We start from the raw sequence: 24,601 nt of genomic DNA, 5'->3' as shown, positions 1-24,601 counted from the left end.
GAAGTAGAACTCCTATAGCTAGAACACAACGAATCACCTGGAATAGATTCAGCATTTTAATTGTTTCCACTGTATTTACTCATGCAGAATGACTTCTTAAGCACTCATGACATATAATGTAATAATAATATTATTCACTAAATTGAGTCATTATTGACCCTAGAGATGGATAGGGTTTCCATACACGTTCAGTTCAGTTCAGTTTATTTAAAAGGACAACCTGTCATTTACATTTTAACTAACTATATATACGGTACAGAAACTACGTTTAAACTATTTAAATGTAATGCAATCATTTGTCCCATTTACAGTCATGCAGACAAGAGCATCTTGTTTATTCAAGCAAGTAGTACCTGTGTGTTAAACGGAAAGAAAACATGTTTATTCCAGTACAATGTCACATATGGTACAATGTTATGTAGTTAATATCAAGAAAATATGAAAATGTCTAAATATATTATCTTAGAGTTAAACTCTTATGTTCTATTGTTCTACATATCATTATATTTGTCTACAGAAATGTACCTGCTATATTTTCAAATCAACAAATCGAGACAAAAAAAAATCAAGGCTGCTCTAATCCTTTTTCTTGTGACAGTATTTTAATTGGTTGTTAATAATGAGGTGTTTTTAATGCTTTTTTCAGAATACTTAGTGGCCCTTAAATTAGTCACTCAATGTCAACATCAGGAGCTCAGTGACTTGTGTTAATTATTAATTTAGATTTTCCATTTTGATCTACCTTTCACTTGTGTTACTGACTATAATTTTTTCTATTTAAATTTGAAACACTATTAAATTAAATCATAACAACGCTTCTCATGTTAAATCGTTGATAAGAGAAGAAAACTTAACAAAGAACCGGTATTAAAACTTATCAAGGGAAACAAAATAATCAGTTTTGTGAAGCTGTCTGTATTCAACGACTCTTGTTCAGTGGGGTGTGGGGGGTATTGATGCCCTTGAGCGTTCATAATCCAGGCGTCTGCTGCACGAAGCCTGAAGTATCTGAGTCTGTTTCATTTTAATTATGCTGCTTTTTTATTTCACTCACTACAACTCCTGCTGCTGAGAGATTAGAAAATTGCTTCCAGTTCTTCAGGAAAAAAAAGGAGCCTTTAATTCCTCTCCCCCACAACCCGCACAGCTTTCACATGCTTACATTGTCACAGGCTGTTTGTCAGATTCTCGCCATTTTCTGCCGTTTGTAGCTTTTCTCACTCGAGCTCGATGTATTTGTTCCTCGTGTGCCGCCGCCACCACAAAAACGCCGTTGCCCTCTTTTCATTCCTCCACATAATTGGCAGCTCTAATTCCTCTTTCCACAGTCGTGTCGGACCGCCCACCGCCCATTATCCGGCAGGGACCGACCAATCAGACGGTGGCTGTGGACGGCACCGTGACTCTCGGCTGTGTCGCAACAGGGAATCCCGTCCCGACCATTCTGTGGAGGAAGGATGGAGTGTTGGTGTCCACTCATGACTCTCGGGTCAAGCAGCTGGACACAGGTGCGCTGCAGATCCGCTATGCAAAGGTGAGACCTCAGATACTAGTGCCAATCAGAAGGTGTCTCTTCTGTAGTACATATGTCTAATACGACTGGAAAACTTCTGAAAAAAATAAAGACAGATTAATAAGAAAGATTATTTAATTTTATATAAATATGATAAAATGATTTTCAATTAAATTACAAAAGCATGGATCAAACATGCACATGTAATACAAGCTTTATTCAGCTTTATTGAAAAAAACGTCAATCTTTCAAATAATTGAGACAGAAAAGACTTAATAAAATTGCAAATTGTTTCTTTCTACATCATCAGTTTATTCAGTTTAGTATGACCACATGACGGCCGCATTGATACAGTCAAAGGATTGCATGTTGCCCCCCCCCCCTTCTTTGCCAAGAAAAAAGAGGAAGAAAATACTTTCACTGGAATTAAAGCTAGCAATGCTACTGCTGGTTTCTGAATATGTGATCCAAAATTCTATCTTTCTTTAATGAAAAGCATAGATTTCCAAGAGAAAATGTTAAAAAATAGTAGAATTACATGATCAAATTACCATTTGGATCCACAAACCAAGTAAAGGATTATTTATAAAGATAATTGCAGCCCATTCTTCTTGCTCATACTTGTGTTTAAAATGCTAAAAATGGACCGATCGCAAGAAGAATAATATGGTGGAAGCTTTATTTACTTCTCTCATATTCATCTCAACATGCTCTCCATTTATGTTGCTAACCTGTTATTAACCTAATAAACTGCAACCTTAGCTTATCAGGTTAATAAAAAAAACATAAATTAAAAGCTTAAATTTTGAAATGAATCCGATAAACGTTCATTCAGCTTCCCAGTCAAACATATTACCTCCATAATGTGTCAGGAAAACTCCTGCTGCTTGGTAAATAAACCATACCCTCCATGCTAGGCGCGGACCCTGGCTGGCTGTCAATCACTTGTCTCAGGTTGAGCCTGTGATGTCCACCAGTGTGTGGTTTCTGTCAGCCATCAAGTGCGCTGGGTTTTGTTGTCATCCCGCGTCTTAGAAACCGCGTGTGACAAGTCACGTATTCTATTGATACAAGTGGCCGGTGCTGATGCGTCTTCCAGATGGATCGACGTCGGTCATGTTCTGATAGGTGACATGTTGTTCCAAGATATCTGATGACCGTGAAAAGAAGGGAACACCCCGCTGTTGCTGTACTTACAAACCTCCCGAGGCGTTTCATATTAAATGAAATTGTCATTTAAGTGTGACAGTGTTTTAATGAAGGCTTCTTTCATGTCACCTAGGAAGCTTTTACTGACAAGGATTCTCTCTGCCTTGAGCCACAAACAACGCACAATCCGTTACTCATAAATGGTTTTCCTTATGTGTGGTTTCATGCATGGATGCTGCTGGCTGAGCACCAGAAAACCCACACTTATTTGTCCTCTACATTACTATGAATGCATATGACAGCGCAGCAGATACAGCAATGTGAGAACATGCCATCTGTTTTTTTTTTTAATACGTGCCGACATGGTTCACTGTCGACCTCACCCGTCTGGCTAGTAGAGTAGCCCTGAAAAATGTGTCGAATTTCTGTTAATTCTTTAAGCGCTTGGACATCGTGTGGAAAATAAAACTTGTTCTGTGTTTTGATTTGGACACAGCTGCCGGTTTAAGAGTGAAATTATGAGCTCAGTCTAAAGAAGAAACATTGAAAGAATCATTCCTGTTGTTTTTGTATGTGGATCAAAGGATTTATACAAAGTATTTATGGATCCCTTTTTACCGGCCTGATCCTGAACATGTGGGGTTCCTCCAAAGCACTTGCATATGTTCATAGCGATGTTTGTATTGGAGTTTAAATGATCATGGAAACTTAAAAACAATCCACAACCTGAAAAAATAAATAATTGATGGGCAAGTATTGGAATCTAGAAGAGATTTTTTCAGTATAAGTTTTTTCCTAAGTAATTTTGAAGTAAACTGCACAGCTGTCGATGTCTGTGTTGTGTTGGAACACCACCTGCATGTTTGGCCACAACCAGCGCTTGGTAACGACAGTCAAGTGTCTCCAATTAGTCGGTGATCCTGTGAAAATCTTTTCCATTTGACCTGCGATAGTCCGCCATTTGGCCTTTCCAGCTGCTACTCCCCAGATTCTGCTTTGAAAGAGAAGATATCGAGAGGATCAGGCTATGACAGCTGCTTGACACAACTAGAACCAGCACACGTTGGAGCTGTGTGACGGTTGTGAAAGGAACAAATATCTGAAAAAAAACAAGTATATAAAATGTCATTCTCTTCTAGCTTGGTGATACCGGAGTTTACACCTGCATTGCTTCCACCCCTAGTGGTGAAGCCTCGTGGAAGGCGACTCTAGAGGTTCAAGGTGAGATGGAGTTTTTATTTTATATTTTATTTTATTCACACGATTCAGTAAAACATTTGATTTAATTTTTTTCTAACTATTTTAAGCTTTTCTGCGCCAAATCAAATCTCATTGTGGAACAGATTTAGCCCAGGGGCTTTGAGTTTGGTGCAGGTTTTTTGGACACATTTAAATAAAACATATGCATAAACAAAAACATAGTTTACTGAGTACTTTAAATTGAGGATGGGGATCGATACTCAGTACCATATTGACATTGTTAGTAACCGTAAGGCAAAACCCACCACTGAAAAAATGTAAAATAAATAAACGTAGTGCTTTAGTTCGTCGTTTCCTTAAAACAATAAAGAAACAAACATTCAACCTAGTACCTCAAATAGTGTCAAATAAGAATCAGCACTAAAAGATACTGACTGACAGAACATAACAGGTACAAAGTATTCTTAAGAACCATTTCATTCACCACTGAAGACTGCACTAATAGTTTCTTCGTTTGGTGATTTCAAGTGTGTTTTTTTTTTATTCTCATGTGTCACTTCTCTATAGAATTTGGAATCCCAGTCCAACCAAACAGACCCACCGATCCAAACCTGATCCCCAGCGCGCCCCTCAAACCTGAGGTCACCGATGTCTCTCGGACCTCCGTCGCTCTCTCCTGGAAGCCCAACCTCAATTCCGGGGCCACGCCAACTTCCTACATCGTGGAGGCCTTCAGGTAGACTCCAGGAGCCATTACAACAACTGTAAACGGTGACGTCGGCGTTTAAGATTTAACCGTGTCGCTCTGCTTCCACAGTCATGCATCTGGCAGCAGCTGGCTGACTCTGGCCGAGCATGTCAAAACAGAATCTTATGTTCTAAAGGGCTTGAAGCCCAGCGCAGTCTACCTCTTCTTAGTGCGGGCGGCCAACGCCTACGGACTGAGCGATCCCAGTCCTATCACTGAAGCTGTGAAAACACAAGGTGCGATAAGGGCTTTCACTTTAATATTAGCATTAGCTTCCCTAGAAATAAAAATTTTTTTCAATGCTGTCGCAGATATACCACCTACAAGTCAGGGAGTGGACCATCGGCAGATCCAGAGGGAGCTGGGCGAAGTCGTGATCCACCTGCACAACCCGACCATTCTGTCGTCCTCGTCCGTTCGTGTTCAATGGACTGTGAGTATCAAAACGTTTTATTTTTTCCATGACAAGCATCACTTTAACATATGGATAAGAAATATTGAGGGACGCAAAAGCTCCAAGGTTAGTGTACGAATGGGGTGGTTGTCAATTTTTCTGGCAGCCCAGCCGAGCTATAGTGCTAAGGGCTCGACACCCCGAGCAGCAGCTTTGATTTTCAGCGTCCATCTGCTGTGATCTTGAACGGACTGCTGGCCAAAGAGCAGCATTCCCGAAATTCAAAGCAGTGTACATTCTGAAATGGGCCATGAAGCTCTGGTGCTGTGTGGGGCGTGCCAGTCGGTGCCCCCTCTGATTGAAAACATTGAACGGCTGTTAAAATAAAAGAAGTGAGAAGGAAGAGGCGGCTAGCTCGAGCTCTTAACTGGGAATGGTTTACAGATGTGGAAGTGGATAAGGTGGGAGAGGAGGACGTCGTCTGTTCAAGCTAAAATGAGGAAGCATGCCCACCTGCTCAATGTCATCTTCTTCAGCCGTATTGCTGTAGTTCCCTGCCTTGTTCCTTCAGATATTGATCCCTGGAATGCCCTTGTTTTAACTGTGAGCACATGGAAAAGTATTTGCCTTTTGACTCCGGGTCACCCCGAAATTCCTACGCCTTACAAAGTATCCCAGGTCGTGATGAATGGCAAGAGTAAAACGAGAAAGTGGATACTGGCATGTCGTATGGTTTGAGACATTGTTGTCCGGTTTTCCAGCTGGTTGGGAATGTTCCGCTGCTACACGTGACGGCGGCGAGACAGACATCGTCGTAAAGAAACGCTGTGTTCATGTTTCGCGCAGTTAAATCGATTCCCAATGTGGAGATTGTTCGCTCCGTGCTGTTGGAATGGTTGCATAGTTTTCAGTCTTAATGGAGACCACCTGAGCTAAAGGGTATTTTATGGGGGGGAGGGATAAGAAAATCTTTTAAAACACTTTACAAGCCAAGGCTCCTTGCTTTCCACAGGCAGGAATTTGCATACGGGTTAGCGGTTTAACTGCTCTCGCTATGTTTTGATCGCAAAGGGAACCAGCAGATCAATCTTTACTTATGATTATTTTATTCTACTGCATTAATCATTCTCTAGAATGATCAACACTCACATTCCTGGATAAGTTTCCAGTCACGAATCAAGGAGGACAGTGTGAGTGAGACTTCTCTCAGAGTGTGAGCCCACTTTAACCAGCTCCAGACTGAGAGGAACCTCTGGCCAATGACCTCATGCTGTGGTTTACACAAATCGCTGCTGCTTCAAATGGCGCATAGACAGACAGTTGAAAAAGCATGGATGCGGAGGGATTAACCGGAGGAGAGATGAGTTAGCACTGCGCTCAGCCAGTCGACGGAATTCGTAACTGCCCAGTAAAGTAGCGGGGTCTGGGCCGAGTGCAGAAGTTTCCGCGGATAAATGCTAAAAGCGCTTAATTGATTCAAGATGACAACTGCTCCTGTGCCGCTTTCCAGGTGGAGCAGCAGTCGCAGTACATCCAGGGCTACAAGGTGATGTACCGGCCCTCACCAGAGGGGCAGCAGAGGAGCGACTGGGCCGTCTTTGAGGTCCGCACCCTCGGGGAGGATGCCGCCGTCGTGCCACATCTCCGCAAGGGAGTCACGTACGAATTCAAAGTCCGCCCCTTCTTCAACGAGTTCCAAGGGACAGACAGCGACGTCAAAATTGGCAAGACTCTGGAAGAAGGTGGGGGGATGTGCCTGCATATGTGCACACATGCGTGTACCCATGTTTACACAGTTTTATATGCACAGCTTGCATGTGTGTGAGTGAATAACAGCTGCTCACAGCAGGCTGAGTAAGGATTATGATATGTTCCAATGTGACGAACAAACCTGCTGCGCCGGCGACTGCTCATTTCTGGTTGGGTGTGGCTCGGGTACCAAAACTCCACATATTTAACCAGCAGTGAATATTTTGAAGTGGGGGGAAGTATTTTGATCTTTCTTTCTTTTGTTCTCCACTTTTTTGTCGATAATTGTTTTCACAGCTCTGAAGCACCACCTTGGCGCTGTTTTCATATCACACACTTGCACTGTTAGTGTCTCTTTCATGGTGCATTTTTTCATTTTTCCCCCTTGAATAATTGAAGGGCAAAGGTTCTGCAGTCACTGCAAACACCAATTAGAAGTTGCTGCCGTCTCGCAAGGCATTTTTTCTTGTACTAACAAGCATCAGAATGCTGCCTTATTGCATTCTAATGCACCTTTACTTGACATGAAAGAGCAATCTTGATATACAATTAATTCGATTTAGCATGTTGTTCTAAGGTTAATTTGATTTTATAATGTTTCTTATCTTTTGTTTCCCTCGCCAGCTCCAACCGCACCACCTCGTGATGTTACAATTACAGAAAGCGGGGACAATGGGACCGCCATCGTGGTCTCCTGGCAAGCTCCTCCAGAAGAGGAGCAGAATGGGGTGGTCCAAGAGTACAAGGTAACAAAAAAGAAGAAAGATACAAGTCCCTCCTTACTACTAAAGCCTTATCTTAAACTACTTATTTAACAATTAAACATGGGACTCGCGGTTTTCTCAAACAAAGAAGCTGAGTCTGAAACTGAATGGACTGAAGTGAGCAATGACGGAGACCGTTGTGAAACAGTGACATCTGCTGGTTTCTAAGAAGTCTTACACCCTTTCACCACTAATACGACGGAGATCGCCGAGATTTTGTGAAGCAGTTATATCAGAAAAGTAAAAAATAAATAAAAAAATCAGCTGTTGAAAGTGGAATTCATATGTAGAATCAATATCATCTTGCGCAAGAACAAAAACCTGAAAAATCAAATGTTTTATTCATGTGTAAAAACATTAAAAAAAACTGTTTTTCTCCATGTTCATTTTGAAAAAAAAGCCCATAATATATATATATATATATATATATATATATATATATATATATATATATATATAAATATATAAATATATTTATATATATATTGGTGCCTGCTGAAAGGCATAAATGTAAGGTCTCAAGAGGGTACCACAGTAAAATGAAGACTCACACATTAATAAAACATGAGCTTAAAAAAAACCTGTTTTCTGCATTATTAACCTTCCATATACTCTCGGATGTTCAGCAGCAGAATTTTAATTACAAGCCTTTAATGTGTTGCACATACGGGATGGTGATAAGTTTTCTGCTGATGGGCTTTTGTGTAATTTCATGGCTTTTAAGTTCAGCTTGAGAACATCTCCTGCTCATTACCGCAGCCCTTCTCCAATAACACCTCCTGTCAATACAGTTTTGAGAATGTTTTTGAGCTTTGTTGTTCCATGACAAACTCACACATGCCTGTAATACAATCTCAACAAGTTTACGTGTAAACCAGCAGCAGGAGGAGTCGGTGCTGAGAAAACAGAAGTTGAGGATGTATAGTTTTCTTTGTGACCAGCCTGGGGGAGCAGGGTCTTTTCCTGGAGTGACAGCTCTTATTGGGTCATGTTGGGCCTTTCTGATCCCCTCCTGTTTTCACGGGCTCAAGTCTGGACCGAGACATGTTCTGGCTAATATTGGCTCTTTGTGCAGAGCAGCCTATAAAACATAGGCCTGGCTTTAAATGTTTGCCGCCTTGGATGATGTAACACTGAGTTCATGGTGTGAGGATGTATTTTAACAGTGGACCGGTCATTCGATCGAAAACAATCAGTGGAGTAAAAGTAGATTTCAAGATGCTGATGATCATTTTGAGATCCGAGCTGAAACTTTTTAAAAACAGTATTATTCTTTTTGTTGTAAATAACTCTCCAGTCGTTTCAGGGCTGTACAGATTAACCAGTGACAAGTCTTCTTGTTCTGTTACTTTATTAGAATTTACACTAATAACTTGGAATGGTTATAGTATTATTATTGTTATTGTTATTGTTATTGTTATTGTTACTGTTATTATTATTATTATTGTTTTTTTATTTTTGTTGTTGTTGTTGTTGACTGAGTCCCTTTTTCCTTAATTTTAAAGATAAATTAATTTTAATATCACTTATTCAACATTATTGTTGGTTTCTTATTATCATGTAATTACAGGAATTAAAACAAAATATAGAGACAAAAAACATTAATGAATTTTCAACAACTGTACACTGATACACTTTTAGTGTGAAGTTTTTTTCATGTGTTTTAAGCTGGCGTATTAGGACTGATATCCTTGGTGATGGTTTTAGTGAGACTCACATTGAAAACAGTGCAACACAAGTACCCTGCAAACCAAAATCAAATCACTTCCTGACTGATGACTGTCTCAACTTTATTATTTATTATTATTATCATTATTATTATTATTATTATTATTATGATTATTAGTAGTAGTAGTAGTAGTAGTAGTAGTAGTAGTAGTAGTAGTAGTAGTATAACTAATAGGAGGAGGATAATAGTAGTATTATTATTTATAAAAACTTTCCAGCCTTTCTCTGCTCTAAATAGATTTTCACCTTCACCGTTTGATAGAGCTTGTTTACTTGTTCACCCCCTCAGGACTTTTTCTACCAAAAACACGGTGTAAATCTTTCACAAGTGAATCTATTTTTTCAATCTGAGCAATCTTCAGAAGTTTTTCTACTGATATAATTCTTTAACTCTTGACACAAGGGAATCTGGTCTGTGTTTGGGCTGCTGTAGAAGTGCTGGGAGCTGATATATTGACAGTTATATGAGCTGGTTCTCTAGTTTTAGATGTTGTTTCTAGACAGGATTAGCCTTCGAGATGTTACTGATAAACTCATCATTTTCTTCCCTCTTAGATCTGGTGTCTGGGCAACGAGAGCAAGTACCACATCAACCGAACCGTGGACGGCTCGACCCTCTCCGCGCTGATCCCGAGTCTGGTCCCCGGGATCCGCTACAGCGTGGAGGTAGCAGCCGCCACCGGAGCCGGGGTGGGGGTGAAGAGTGAAGTGGCTTTCTTCCAACTGGGTGAGTCGGACGATTAGTTGAGTATGTGCTGTTTTCCATACAGCGTGTTTGTCCTCTGGCGCATCTGAAAATTAATCGTGGCGTAAACCCAGGCATCTGAAAAAACGCTCTTCGCTGCCACGTCAACAGACAATTAAATGAGTCTTCCTTAACAGTAACAGACATGTTTAAGCTCCCCCCTGATCTCTCCCTCATTATCAGCTGAAGCTGAATTGAAAGTGATTACTGTTATTCCAGCGTCACAAAGGATGAGTGTGAATGACAGGAGGTTTAAACCTCTAATGTCAGTCCGGTGTGAAGTCATGTCTTGCAGGGTCTGGAAAAACACTCAAGATACTTTTCTGAGACAAACACCCCAGTGTCAGTCCCGCACCCATCTTCTGTTGCTTCAGATCCTGATGAAGTTTGACTCATTTACTCACGGGAGGAGCTCATTCAGGAGGCTGTTCCCATGTTCCTACACCAGAGTGGTTATGCTGTAAGAGGGGCGTCCCTCTGAAATGTAGTTGTCAGCCTCGTGTACATGCGTCACTGTGGCCCGGTTACAAGCGTCCCTGTGGACCAGACTAGTCCAGTTCAACTCAAGAAGATAGAAGAGAGTGAGAAACAAAGAGGCAATTCTACATGTATATTTTATCAAATGATATTTCATGCTTCCCTCTGAATAAGAGTGATTTTAGTGGCTTGTTTCACTTGTAACTAAAGCAACTATGTGATATTTTGACATTATATTTATTAAGATATTCTTTTTTTAATGATCTTATAATATAAATATATATTATAAATTTAGAGACAGTGTTTTCACATTAATTACTAAGAGACTTTTTTTTTAAATCGATGCAGTAAGAGAATTTAGCTCCTGTTCTAGACATATGTACAAACAATAGATGGAATAAAAGATGTATGACATTCCAGTCACTATACACTTTAAAAATAAAAACTAGCGATGATGCCTTCAAGTCTTAGAAATTCAATATTTATAAAATCTTTTTTCTTTCCGTGTAGACCAGTATAAATGCCTCAGGGACTCGTACCGCCCCCACTGGAATTCTTAAATATTTCCGTCTAGTTTTGGTCGACATTTTTTTCAAACGATTTTAATTGTACACAAGATTGAGTCCTAGTTTTTATTCATCAAAATATGTTGCGACAATATTCCTGTTGCCTTTTGTTCATAAATATTCCGAGTCAGGCTGGAGCTCATCTGTAAATGTTTTTCCTGATTTGTTTGAATTCAGTCATTGTGCAGTTTATTGTGTGAGTATCTGCTTCGACGCAGGCAGTTGACGGAGAAAAGAATGTTCAAACGAAAGAGAAAAAAGAGAGACAAGTGAGATAAATAAATTCAGAATGGTGAGAGAAGGGAGGGTTGAGTTGGGGGGGCGACGACTCCAGCAAGTCTTTCATGTATCAGGCGTGAGGGAGAGGCGAAGAAAGAGCAGCAGATGAGAAGAAGAGATGTGCTGGTTGCGAGCAGACGGCTCCTTCCCGCTCCACGTCGCAGTCGGAACAGCTCCCAGGCAGTAACAACACAGATGTGGCTGCGTCGGCTAATGAATGTGGTGTCTGTGTTTGAGCAGGATCTCAGTGGAGATATTTCTATGATTATAAAAGCACCATCGCCGTAAATGATGCCCCCTCTGCGTTTTTCTATCCATCACACACAGGAATGTTGCACTCTTATTTTGCTTGTTGTTTACTGGGATTTAGGATTTTCATAGTGGTGAAGCATCTTTCACGTATTCTAGCAAAGACATGGAGGATGTGTTTGTGCTTTTTTCAAGATCTCAACAGAGTCTCTGTTTACACTCTCGTCTCCATCTTAGACTCCTCGGGTCGTATGACGGAGGCAGTCAACGACCAGAACCCGCTGTCTCAGCAGATTTCCGACGTGGTCAAGCAGCCGGCCTTCATTGGAGGTATCGGTGCCGCCTGCTGGATCATCCTCATGGTCTTCTGCATCTGGCTGTACAGACACAAGAAGAAGAGGAATGGCCTCTCCAGCAGCTACGCCGGCATTCGCAAAGGTCAGCAGCTCACCGAAGCACCATGTTGTAGCGCCGTGGTTATTTTCCTCTATTTTCAGTTTCACCTCCCGTCAGACGTTTTCTTATCCCTCCCTCACATGTACTGATAGAAGTCTGTGAAACCTGCTCAGGGAACTCTTTTGTGTTTTGACATGAGCTCCCGCAGAGAGAGAAAAGCTCTTTTATCTCCATTTTCATGCACCGCTACAAGAACAGTTACATCATATAAACGTCCATAAATAAGGTTGTGATTGGCAGTAAAATGTATTTGAACAAATTTGCAATAGGATTTAAAAGTCGAACACATTTTAGGTAAGATTTAAAGTTGGTTTAAAATCTTAAAATACCTAGTAACATATATTGAAAAAAAAAAAGGACGGATTGACGAGTTGTGATGATCCCCACATCGGGATGTGTTGTGTAGTCAAGGAAAGTCTTTTATCTACTTAAACTCACATATGGGAAAAATTGTAGCTTAACCTATGAAGTATCAATTAATTTAATTACAAATGGTATTTAAAAGTCTTAAAAAATCTTAAATTTAACTTCAGAAACCCTGTTTAACAAAACTGATTATTCTACGTGATCATTTTTGAACATAAGGTAAATGATCTTAGTCCATTAAGTGAAACATGTGGATTTGTATTTAAAATGAAATTGAAACATTCCATTTAAGGCTTAAGATGACCTCTTTTAAATACATTCTAAAACATTTCTTGAATAATGACACAAAAGCCACAGGTTTATTTAAATAACTATTGTGGAAAGCGGCAACACATTCAGTTCAAGCACACCATGGTAGTTTTGTGAGCGTTCAGGAGCCACGTAGCCTTTTAGCTTTAATTGCAGATGCTTTCGCTTTAAACTCCATTAGCAACTGACTCGACAACACAATAGTAGAAAGAAAGCTATTAGCCTTTCGCTCTCCTGAGCTTGTGTGGGCCGTCTTAAGTATGCGGCCTTGGGCTGTGCAGCTGCTGCCCCGAGAGCATCTCGCTCACCAGTGTCACCCCTGAGCCGAGGTTTACTGAAGGCAGCCGGGGTTACCAGGGATCCATCCTTCAACCTTGAGACACACAGACAATAGAGCGACTTAGCTGCTTATCTGCTCGCACCACACATACTTCAGAAGCCTCGCTTACAGGGAAGGTGATTATTGGTGGTATGGGTAAAAATGGCACTTAAATCAGACTTCAAATTGTTTTAAATGTCCTCAACTTATTGGATACATTCTTTAGGTTTATTATATGTATGATGATGATCTTGATGAAGGTGTTGCAGCTTCAGAAAAATAAAACTTTACAGGGTGAATAAACCATTGAATGTTGTTCAGAAGTTTAATTAACAGCAAAACATATTCGTAAAACATGTTTATATTTGTTAAATTATTATTAAAGCATACCAAAGCGAACAAATTCAAAGTTTGTCTTACATTCATTGACATGAAACTCAGTTTAATGTCTCACTAAAGTAAGTAAGTAAGTAAGTATTTTTTATTTGTATAGCGCTTTTCCAGACCAGGGTCACAAAGCGCTTAAACAATCAAAACAATATTCTATAAAGTATATATTTTAAAGATCAAGATAAAACTGATAACACCACAGGAGTTCCAGAAAATGAAGGAAAAGCCTGAACAAATAGAAACGTCTTAAGATGTTTCTTGAAGGAGTCAGTAGACTCCATCAAGCGCAAAGAGAGAGGAAGATCGTTCCAAAGCTTAGGAGCAACATCCTGAAAAGATTTCTCTCCTCTGGTCCTGAACCGTGTGTGAGGAACCATCAGTAGATTCTGATCCACAGACCTCAGAGCCCGAGCTGGGGTGTAAGGCTGGATCAGATCAGTGATGTAAGGAGGAGCCTGACCATGAATAGCTCTGAAAGTAAGAACCAGAATTTTAAAGTTGATCCTGAGAGAAAGTGGAAGCCAGTGAAGAGTTTTAATGAAGTTTTAAAGCCTTGTGTTGTAGGTTTATAAAGGATTTTTAATTTTCTATTTAATTTTCGGTTATTCAGGCTTAGGATCAAGATCAAGATCAAGCAAGCTTTTGCCCTTCTGCTCCACGCTTACCTCCGACTAAGTCTTTATTTATGCATGTGTTTACTGGGATCCACTGAAAGAAGCTCTACAGTAATCAGGCGTGTTGCTTCTCTGTCGTCGCGGTCGAGCCGACACACGCGAGGCCAAGGTCTCTGTCGCAACCGGCAACTATGAGTCTTTTGAAAGGAGCGTAATTGCAACCACATGAAGGAACGCGTGCACGAGTGTTCGTGTCGCGCAGTCAAACCTCCTCTGTTCTTTCATATCGTGCTGAAAACAAACCCAAAAATCAGATTTCAACGGCAGATAAACGACATGTAGTTCCAGTTTAATGGACCGTGCATCTGTGCATAGCTGATTTATACACTTCATAAAAGTTAACATTTCCGCCAGACTGCCTGCTCCACAATCTGTCTTACAGTTTATGGCATTTACCAAAGATAAAAAAGGCTTTAAATCTTCATCTAGTTTGACGGTCATTTGACAACATTCATTCGGCGGCTGAAATCTCCGCACAATGATTATTTATTTTCAATAATATATATCAAAGACGCTTTGAAATATATTTGATTTGCTTCTCATTCTACTTCTGGTTGTTGCATCTTGTTATCTGTTCATGCAAAGACTTTCATCACTTGAAGACAAAATAGTGCAAAAATTTCATTTTCTCTCCGACTCTGACTTGATGCTCAACTTTATCGACAAAAAAAAGAATTTTGGACGGACTGTAAGCAGAACCTGCATTTCAAAAAGTGTTGGTTTGACGTTACATCAGCAGCTGGAGTCAGAAAGGGAATATTATATTTTACATATTTCGGCCAGGGAGGAGATTTTGAGTAATTGACCCGCGTGGGTGATGGTCTCCCTGGTGATCCACCTCCTCCCAGCAGGTTGCTGACCTGGGATTTGAACCAGCAGCTGGTGTAACACTAAGTGAATCTGACGAATCACTCTTATGCTCACAACAGTATTAAAACTAAGGATGACATGTATGAGGATGAGTGTTATGTATTTTACTAATACGTTTTTGTTTTTTCTTTCCCAACAGTGCCGTCATTCACTTTCACTCCAACAGGTGAGTTAATACAGTATTAACGCCTTGTCTTGTGGTTAAACAAAATCGATTTATTAACTTAAACTCCAGTCAAAATGAAAAAAATACCATAAAGCACAAATTTCCTACTATTTCATAAAATTCTATTCGTGAATAATCGTGTCAAACACTTGAGCGACAAGAGGGCTTCCAACTTTGTTATACCTTTCAACAATCGTTTTAATAAACTTGGTTAGTGTTTCATTTTTCAATCAATTATGGATATTGATCATTTAGCCAACTTCAACACATTCTCTTGCTCATGGCACTGATGCATAAAATAAACAATGAAGGACCTTTTGATTCAAATGTTTGTTTTATTTATAAAAAGGAAAGTTCTATTGAGTTGTGGAAGTTGGAGAATAATGACTCCAGGTAGGATTTCAGTTCGCCAACTTTAGATTAATGACAGGAAGGAGAGAAACTCTGAACAGCTAGAGCGTCTATATTTGATAAATATAGTCGTAAATATACGTAATAATTGTGCACAGTGTCTATTGTTATCAGGCCAATTTGTTGCATCACAGTGATCCGCCTGTTTATCATGCTATTATAAGACATGTTGTGCAGAGTTGGGCTGCTAAGGTGAGCGAGAAGAAACAATACCACGTCTGTGCCTGATTGTGGTTACACCTGCCGATCCAGTCTGTGCGGCGGGTGCATCTAAATAGCAGCGCTGTTGTTTCTGTCTGCCTCGGGCTCACAATCAGCCAGAATAATTTGATAATTGCATGTTATTCAGTTACTGGAACACTCTCAGTTCTTCCCTGCCGTCGCATTCAGAAATAAATCAAGACTTCCTCGGTGAACTCGCCGTGTGTCAGGAAGCTCATTTGCCAGCACAGGCTAGAAGCCACGTCATGTTGCAGGGGAGGGTCGAGGAACTGACCACACGGTAAATGCTCTACCTTTCCCTCACCACTTCCACCTTCAGTCCTCTCAAGGAAGGAGCTGTAATTAAAGTTTGAGGTTTATCTCTCCTCCACACACTGGCAGCTTAGAGCTCCTTGAAAGAGCCCAACTTGCAGCAGAGCTTCAAACACTCTGAAGCCAAAACCAGACGACCAAAGAGCTCAGCATTTCTGCCCAGCATAAGCTTCTTATATCCCTCTCTTGCTTGTGTACACGCGTGTATGTGTGTGACTCAGTAGAAATGTTTGCAAGTTGCAGCATAATGCATGAAATCAAATAGTGTTTGGTGTTTATTTACACGAAGAGTGAATACTTAATATTGATGTTTAAATACAGCAAACACATCTATAGTTTGTTTACCACACACTGAAACAAAAACCATATATTTAAAATGTATGTTTTTTTTATTTATAAATTAATCTTGCCATTAATTTATTTTTGATTTCATACAATGACAAACTTTCAATCCAACAAGAACATCTGGAGCCATTCTTTTTTTCAGGAAATACTATATTTCTCATGCTTCCTTTTGATGCTTCTACAAAAAACACTATGAGATCATCATATGTAGTCTTATTTGCATTTTTTCTGTCTTTGTAATAGTCTGTTACATACATACAAAACATAAACAACACTAAAATAAATATCTTCAATGTCATAAATTGAATATCAAAACATATTTATTTGTTTAAAAAAGTATAAAAGGTGCTAATTCTTTAGTGACTCAAGTGATCCTTTATAAGATCTAATCGTCACTTTGAATCATTTTAGGTAAATGTTGACACGTTTGGATATTTGAAGAAATTACCTGACTGATTAATACATGTATTTATTGACATTGTAAACCAATAAAATTGGTTTCACAATTTGTTTTTGTTCTCTCTACAGTGGCGTATCAAAGAGGAGGAGAAGGAGTGAGCAGTGCTGGAAGGTAAGCTTATTTTTCTTCACTCATAAAGAAAAAGGGTAGGGCACATGCACTTACCCCTGACAAACACAAGAGGGCGTCCTGTGACTTGCTAACGCAAGGCGGCTGAGGGAGGGGCAAGAAGGTGTGTATTCAAGGGTGTTATGATAGGAACAGGAACAAAGCTTTCTCATATAGTCTGCTGAAGAGCCTCTCTCCCACCACCAGGCTGTGCCGTCGCATCACAGTTGTCACGACTGAAGGCTGGAGCAACAGCTCTGTATGACGTGCACGACAATGCAGGTCAAGGCTCGACAAGCACCACATGAACTCCCTTGTACTTATCGTGCAACTATAGAAGACGCTAGTCGCTGGATGTATTTATTCAGGCCCCTCTCTTCACCCCGCAGTGTTGTGTGTGGTAATAGACTAATGCAATAGGTTTCTGTCCATCACCCGGCCGTATGATTGACTCTCAAATGCACACACAATTGGCCATTCAGGGACGAACACACAGTCGTCAGGGTGATGGAGGAGCGGTCGTGAGATCCTACTTGGCTCTGCACAACTAATGTGTTCATTACCCCGAATGAATCCTAGAAATGAGTCATTTAAGTGGGAGCGAGAAAATGTAATTTGATGTTAATTCGCTGCCGCCGACTTGTTCTGCGGAGACTTGAACAATCGGGGGCGATCGGCGGGGCTGGTGAGGTCGCCCCGCTGTGCGCCGTGGACGGTGAAATCTACAAGCGAGGCGTTTGCTATCAGACGAGCGCGCGGATATAAGGTGGCGGCGCCTTATCTCCGAAGACAGGAGCTTCACATCTCCCCTCGTGTGGGGCACGTGCTCGCCAAATGACGGAGATCCCGGACGACATTATGAAATCCGAATGTTTTTGGTTCACTGGCTGCTCAGGATGCACATTTCACAACATCCAGAGTGGATTTTATCAGGCTGTCTAATCCAGGCGGATTGCTAATGCTCACGAGGGCTCAGGGAAAGTGTCACGGGCTGTGGGCAAGTCAAGCACACACAATCTATTTAGCCGGGATTTTTTTTCCCCTCCTCTAATACGCTCCCCAGGCCTGTGTTTGTGCGTGTTTGTGTCTTGTCTGTGGCCAAAAGGCAAAAAAGTACCAAAGCCGGATTTCTAGTTTTCCTTTTCTCTGCTGCTCGATGAGCAAACTGAACCTAATCTTCTCTTTCAACCCTCATCTCACTGTAGGCGATTCAGTTCATTCACATAAATGTCACGACGCTGTTCTGCTCAGTCTTGTGTTTATAACCCTTTCGGTGCTATTTCCTCCACAGGCCCGGTTTGCTCAACATGGGCGAGTCGGCCAACCAGCCGTGGCTCGCCGACACGTGGCCCAACTCCTGCTCCAACCACAACAACTGCAGCATCAACTGCTGCGCCGCTGGCAACGGCAACAGCGACAGCAACCTGGCGACCTACAGCCGCCCAGGTGAGTCCCGCCGACCCCCCAACTCAAGCTGAGATCAGAGATGTGAGAGGAAGAGGAAGTCAAATGTGATATGTGGGTTAGCTCCCCCGAGACCGCTCCTTCCTGGAAGTCTCCACCAGAGAAACCTGCAGAAATATTAGGTTTAAGAGCGCCCCTCGTGCTCGTGTATTTGATTTATCGGAGGTTATAGTGGAGCTGTTGCAGCCAGGAAATAAAAGGAGCGCACTGAGAGGGGCTTATGGCTCTACTCTGCCGCTAATCGAATTGCTTTGCTGATTTCCATACTGTTGTTATAGCTGGTAATGTAATCTCCTCTAAGTGCTCAGTTATTTAAGAAATGTGCAACAGGGTGAGGAGGTCAAGACTGGACAGCAGTCCGTGTCCGAAAACCAGAGAAAAGATTATGAACGGCGAGGCACCTAGCATAACAAGACTCGGGAAGTCGATGTTAGCGTCTGAGTTACAGCCTCACGTCTTTTGCTTTAGCTACGTCATGACTGTCAATCAAACACCTCAGTCAGGTGAACATTGCAAGTGACTGAGGCGATAAACATGTTAAGCTTCAGAAAGAAACATTCTCTTCACAAAGTACCTCAAATATCACAAATTAATCTTGGATTCAAGTTGGTCCTACTATTATAACCACTTTTTTGTGACATGAATATTAATAAAAAAAATCAAAAAACAATACATTTTATTTAAATACATGGGTCCAAAAACAACAAGAAAGAAAAAATCTTATTAACATTTCTATATTTGTTTGTATTTCTTATTTTATGTTATGTTATCTTGAAGAAATAATTAATAATTAAAATTGCATATTCTGCTTCCTATAATAAAGATTACACTGCTTAACTTTTAAACTTAACACTCTAGAATGAATAAACATATTTATAGTATTAAGACATCACATTTAAACATTTTGACCTCATTTATCATATTTTGAGAATTACAATGAAAGTTACCAGGAAGGTAAATTAGGAGCTTTTATTTCATTTCGTAGTGCATATGTGGCAACGAAGGTTTCAATATTTTGCAGTTACATGGTTTTGACACCGCAAGAAACCAAAATAAGAATGAATATATTTTCATTGTTGTGTAAAATTTCGGGATTGATAATAATACAAAAAAAATCAGTTAGTCAAATATCTGTGTACACTTTTCCATTTAATACTAAAATCTTGTAAAACTTCTGAAACGTATATTTTCAAATAATTATATTAGACTCTTAGAGTGTACATACTTGCAGTGCATTAAAAAAAAAAGTGAATATTGATACTTTTGGATTTTTAATTATTAATTACTATTATTCATCAAAATAGTTTTTCCTCTTCAATATTTAAATTCAAGTTTTTGTTGCCAAGTATAAATTAAGCCATTGTAATTACATTTATTCTCTTAATGTTCTACAATATATAGTTGGACCTCAGGCACACATAAATTATGCTAAATGAAGATAGTTGGTTGGGCTGTGACTTGACTTCAAAAGCACCAGAATCTTCAGAAAGTTGTAGCGCAGCAGAAAGCTCAGTGCTCTAAATTATGCACTTTGGGACTACGCCTTTACGGGCAGCTCATAATTTCTATCCAGCTGCCGGTGCTCATATCCATCTAGACGTCCAATTGTTCTCCACGCTGAGGACTTTAATGACGATTAACTTGGCAGGTTATGGGCTTCATGGCTGTCAGATGTTTGTCTTTGTTCTAACGACAGTGAGGATGTTATGTCCGGCTGAAGGGTGTGACATCTCTAACAAGGCGGCCCCTTCTTGCATGACCCTGCCAGGCGCATGTGTGTGTGTGTGTGTGCCAAACCTAAACTCTGCAAACACGAGGTGGATCACTTGCCACGGTGACACAGATCACGTCTCCATCCAAGCCATAGGGGCGCTCGCCTCAAAAAACACCGAGACCTTCCCACGTGCCTGAAACCGAACACCGGCACAGGCGGGTCTGTACCCGCGGCCGTGGGTGTTTACCACGAGGCTGGCTCTTAGATCTGCCCCGGGATTTTGAATATTTTATGAGCCAGGGAAAATCGGATCTGTCAGTTGAGCCGTGCCTTTACCACACGCCCCGCTACAGGTCTTTGATACAGATGTGTCTCTGTGTCCCGCTCCATGAGCCGGCACCGGTCCGCGGGGGAAGAACAAAGATGACACCGACGGCGAGTCATGGGTGGAACTGAAAAGTACCCGTGGTGTATTACCTGTGTCATCCACTTAAATTACATCACAAAACCCAGACTTAAATCTGGAGCGGACTTTTAACGGTTTCGTCCACAATCAATGTAATCCGTCTGTTTCCCCCCTCGCTTGTCTGGTGTCACAGAGGCCATTTTTAAAAGTCGAATCTATGCTGCTGTGAATATATATGTAGGTGAACAATGAAGACATATGTTGCTGTTGTCGAGCGTTATATAGAGGTAGTATAAACTTTCATGTGGACACATAAACAGTCATTCTGTAAAACTGGAGCTTTGCAAAAAAACACTGATGATGTCCCTCAAACCCTTCCCACACCATTCTTGGGCTCTTTTTAGTATAAAGCTAGAGTCTATGTAAATTGGGAGACTGTCATTATTTTCATTTTAGCTTACAGTGCAAGTGTCATTCTGAGTTAAAAATGTACCACAAAAAGCATTTGATTCTTTTAAATATGGAGTGACGATGGCACTGGTTTTATTGATAGACCCTTTCAACATTCCGTCTTGTTGTCAGTTTATATGTCAGGCCTGTAGGGCGACTTCATGGAAGTAGAATGGACTCCGGCCCAAACTGCCGCTGCAGACTGATTAACCCCCTCCTCATGTCCCTCAGCCGACTGCATCGCCAATTATAACAACCAGATGGAAAACAAGCAGGCCAACCTGATGGTTCCGGAGTCCGGAATCTACGGCGACATAGACCTGTCCAACAAGATCAACGAGATGAAGACCTTCAACAGCCCCAACCTGAAGGACGGACGCTTTGTCGGACCCGGAGGTCAACCCACCCCGTACGCCACCACCCAGCTCATCCAGTCCTCCATCATGGGCAACAACATAAACTCGGACAGGACGGGAGGCAGTGGAGGAGGACTCGGGGTGATAGGCGAGGGGAATGAAAAGCCCTGCTGGAAGCCTCCGCCCTCGGTGCAGAAGCAGGAGATGAGCTCGCAGCTCCAGTACAACATCATGGAGCAGAACAAACTCAACAAGGGTGAGTGTGTGGAAAGTCGGCGGACGTGGACGTCACCAGACATGCTCTCCAGTTTCCTCCTGCAGCTCCATGCTCATCTCTTCTCCTCCTTCCACAAACGCTTCTTCCCTTCTGTGGCTTTTCAAGTAACCTGCTCTCCATCCTTCATCCAATCCGACGTCACCTTTCGCTCAAACATGTGTCGTTGATCCGGGGCTTCTCAGCGTCCGGGTCTATTCTCATCGCTGTGTACAAAGTTATGATCACCTCCAACTGCAGCGATAACTTTGAACGCTTTCTTGCTGCATGTTCTTGTCAATGCATGCATGCTAACATGAATTCAATCAGGAATTAATTTCAATTTTTTTAAACTCTTCATTTGATTCTAACTCCAGATCGCTACAGAGGAGGAGACCCCCACATCCCGGCCACCATTCCGTACAATCATAGCCACGACAGCCACACCGGCGGATCGTACAACAGCTCCGACCGAGGCAGCAGTAGCACCTCAGGTAACAGCCATAAAAATACCGGCACACATATTGTAACTTTGGACGCAGAGCTGAGCTTATTTAGAGGATTCAGCAACGAATACAGACAACCTACCTTTCATGGTAAAATGCTAAAATACTACCCACTTTTTTTGCAAAAATGCTGACTGGCATTTTCCTTTCATGCTAACATGCGAACAGACGACCTTACTTTCGTGCTAAACGCTAACACATTACCTATTTTTGATACTAAAATGCTAACAGACCACAAACCTTCCATGCTAAAACGCTTACAGACTACCTACCTTTTATGCTTAAATACTAACAGAAAGATGGTAAAACTACCATGCCCTAAAACTACTAGGACCCACATTGAAACTTTGGCTGCATAGCTGAGTTTATTGTTTTTTCAGTTGAAAAGTAGTCGTAAAGTGATTTTATTTTAGTAAGAAGGCTGTGGTAGTCACATTTTTGAGGGTGTGTCTCTCAAAAAATGCTCAAAGCACCAGTTCTTTCTGTTATACCTGGACGTTGACTTGTCAAAAACTGTCCAGGACTGAGTGTTGTGTGGATGTGTGGAAGTTTCCATGTGTGGTTTCTGCTGCTGTTGCTTGAGTGAAGCATCATTGCGTTTCTTAGATGACTACGTCGTGTAGTATAAAGCACCTACACTCGCCCGTGGCCATATCTTCTGGCTCATCACACTGGAATTAACATTTTTTTCCTTCTTGCTCTGTGCTCTTGTAAACACACTAGTATACATTTTGAGAAGAGCACACTCACATCAGTGTCTACCCACAAAAAAAACAATTTTTTGTTTGTGCCTTTTGTTTATTAAAAGCAATGTCATCCAACTGGGGCATCAAGGAAATTAGTTTAAGGGATTCCTGGAATTGTGGCTGCCAAATTTTTGGGTTGCGATTTTCTGCCAATTTATTGTCTGCTTTTGTCCTTCCCCTTTTTGTTAATGCGCTTTACTTTAATTCCGGTAAGAAGGAGGCTAATTTCATCATGGCTCCCGTGTCCGCCGGTGGACAAGGACAAATGATAACACTTTGCAGACGGCATGCAACGCTGCCACCTTAATGCCACGTATCCATTCTGATATCGCAGTTGAAGTTCAAGTCATTAAGCAGAAGCTGCTGGTGCTCGTTTCCCCTCACAGCTCGTTGGTCCGTGACTCTTAATAGTCGTGTATAATTGGAGTCGTCCGTTACCGTTACTCTTTCGAAATCTCCGCTTCCGGTGAGCCTTTGATCGGCTGCTTGAAACGTGAGCTCCTGCAATAATTGCCAAAAACAGTCGTTTTAACGACTACTTGTCCGGATATTATGCTCATATCACTTAAGATATGTCTCAAGCATCTCGGATCTATGATCGTGATGCTCTTTTCAACATCAGAGAGTCGATGGAGGACTTCACTCGCGACCGTTACCAACGTCCGGTGAACGTGTTTCCGGCTCCGCTTCTCATCGACTCGGACTCTGTGGAATATCGTTTGATCTCTCGAGTACCGGGCGATTTCCACAAGGGATCGAGTCGGGCTGGAGTTCAGGTCAGGATGAGACGTGCAGTTGCGATCGCTCGGAACAACTCTGACGTCATCGAACGTCATCGGTGTTTGATCGACATTCCTCTCACTGTGTGTGACGACACATCAGCGCTGCCGTCTGTCCAGACCTCAACGAAAGGTGGTAAGATTTTTTCATTTCCTCTCTTTAATTCGACTTTTACAACCGAGTTGAACTTCAGTGACAGCTGGTACCCACGTGACCGCTGTTCGCTTCAAAAGATCCCGCTCTGCGCGCCTGTCAGTGACGCGGCGTCGTCAGTGACGTCATCGGTGCTGAATGTGGGACTTCTTAATGTTCGCTCCATTACTAATAAATCCTTTATTCTTAATGATCTTTTCACAAGAGTTCATTTGGATTTATTATGTCTTTCTGAGACTTGGCAGAGAGAGGAAGAGTTTATTCATCTGAACGAACTCTGTCCAGTAGGGAGCGCTGTCCTGGGGAAGCCTCGCCTCTCTGGTCGTGGAGGAGGTCTTGCTACTGTTTTTAGGGAGAGTTGTTCTTGCAAAGTGATTCAGACACAGGAATTCACTTCTTTTGAGTCTCAGATGATCTTGGTTGGTTCTACAAGACCTTTCTATTGTGTGTCAATCTACCGTCCGCCTGGTCCTGCGGCGGTGTTCTTGAAAGACTTTAGTGACTTCTTATCTTCCATTATTCAGATGGAATCTGTTCTTATTCTTGGAGACTTTAATCTTCATGTTGATGACGTCACATCTTGTTCTGCTAAAGAACTTTTAACTTTAACTGAAGCCTTTAATTTTGAGCAACATGTTTCTGAACCCACTCATCAAAAAGGCCACATTTTAGACTTAGTTTTTACTCTTGGCCTGAACATTTCTAATGTATCTGTACATGATGTCCATCTGAGTGATCATTCTCTTGTCTTGTTCAACCTGGACTTCATCCCTGAACCTAAGCCTTTGAAAGTTAGGTCTCAGA

General features: G+C 41.4%; 1 protein-coding gene across 4 annotated transcripts in view; it reads left to right on the top strand.

Moving 5' to 3' along the window:
- robo1 (roundabout, axon guidance receptor, homolog 1 (Drosophila)) overlaps window positions 1-24,601 on the top strand; it is a 255,460-nt gene that overhangs the window by 218,283 nt on the left and 12,576 nt on the right. For all 4 annotated transcript variants that reach the window (XM_087795569.1, XM_087795572.1, XM_087795570.1 and 1 more), the window contains 14 exons: window positions 1,329-1,534; window positions 3,802-3,883; window positions 4,430-4,598; window positions 4,680-4,846; window positions 4,922-5,043; window positions 6,515-6,746; window positions 7,378-7,499; window positions 9,801-9,972; window positions 11,799-11,999; window positions 15,085-15,111; window positions 16,930-16,972; window positions 18,261-18,415; window positions 21,235-21,615; window positions 21,990-22,106. In XM_087795569.1, coding sequence (XP_087651695.1) covers window positions 1,329-1,534; window positions 3,802-3,883; window positions 4,430-4,598; window positions 4,680-4,846; window positions 4,922-5,043; window positions 6,515-6,746; window positions 7,378-7,499; window positions 9,801-9,972; window positions 11,799-11,999; window positions 15,085-15,111; window positions 16,930-16,972; window positions 18,261-18,415; window positions 21,235-21,615; window positions 21,990-22,106 — 2,196 coding nt within the window. The remainder of the gene's footprint in view (window positions 1-1,328; window positions 1,535-3,801; window positions 3,884-4,429; window positions 4,599-4,679; window positions 4,847-4,921; window positions 5,044-6,514; window positions 6,747-7,377; window positions 7,500-9,800; window positions 9,973-11,798; window positions 12,000-15,084; window positions 15,112-16,929; window positions 16,973-18,260; window positions 18,416-21,234; window positions 21,616-21,989; window positions 22,107-24,601) is intronic.

Source organism: Callionymus lyra, chromosome 7 (genome assembly GCF_982586985.1).
Source record: "Callionymus lyra chromosome 7, fCalLyr1.hap1.1, whole genome shotgun sequence".
Taxonomy (NCBI): Eukaryota; Metazoa; Chordata; class Actinopteri; order Syngnathiformes; family Callionymidae; genus Callionymus; species Callionymus lyra.
This window is presented reverse-complemented; position numbering and strand designations above follow the sequence as displayed.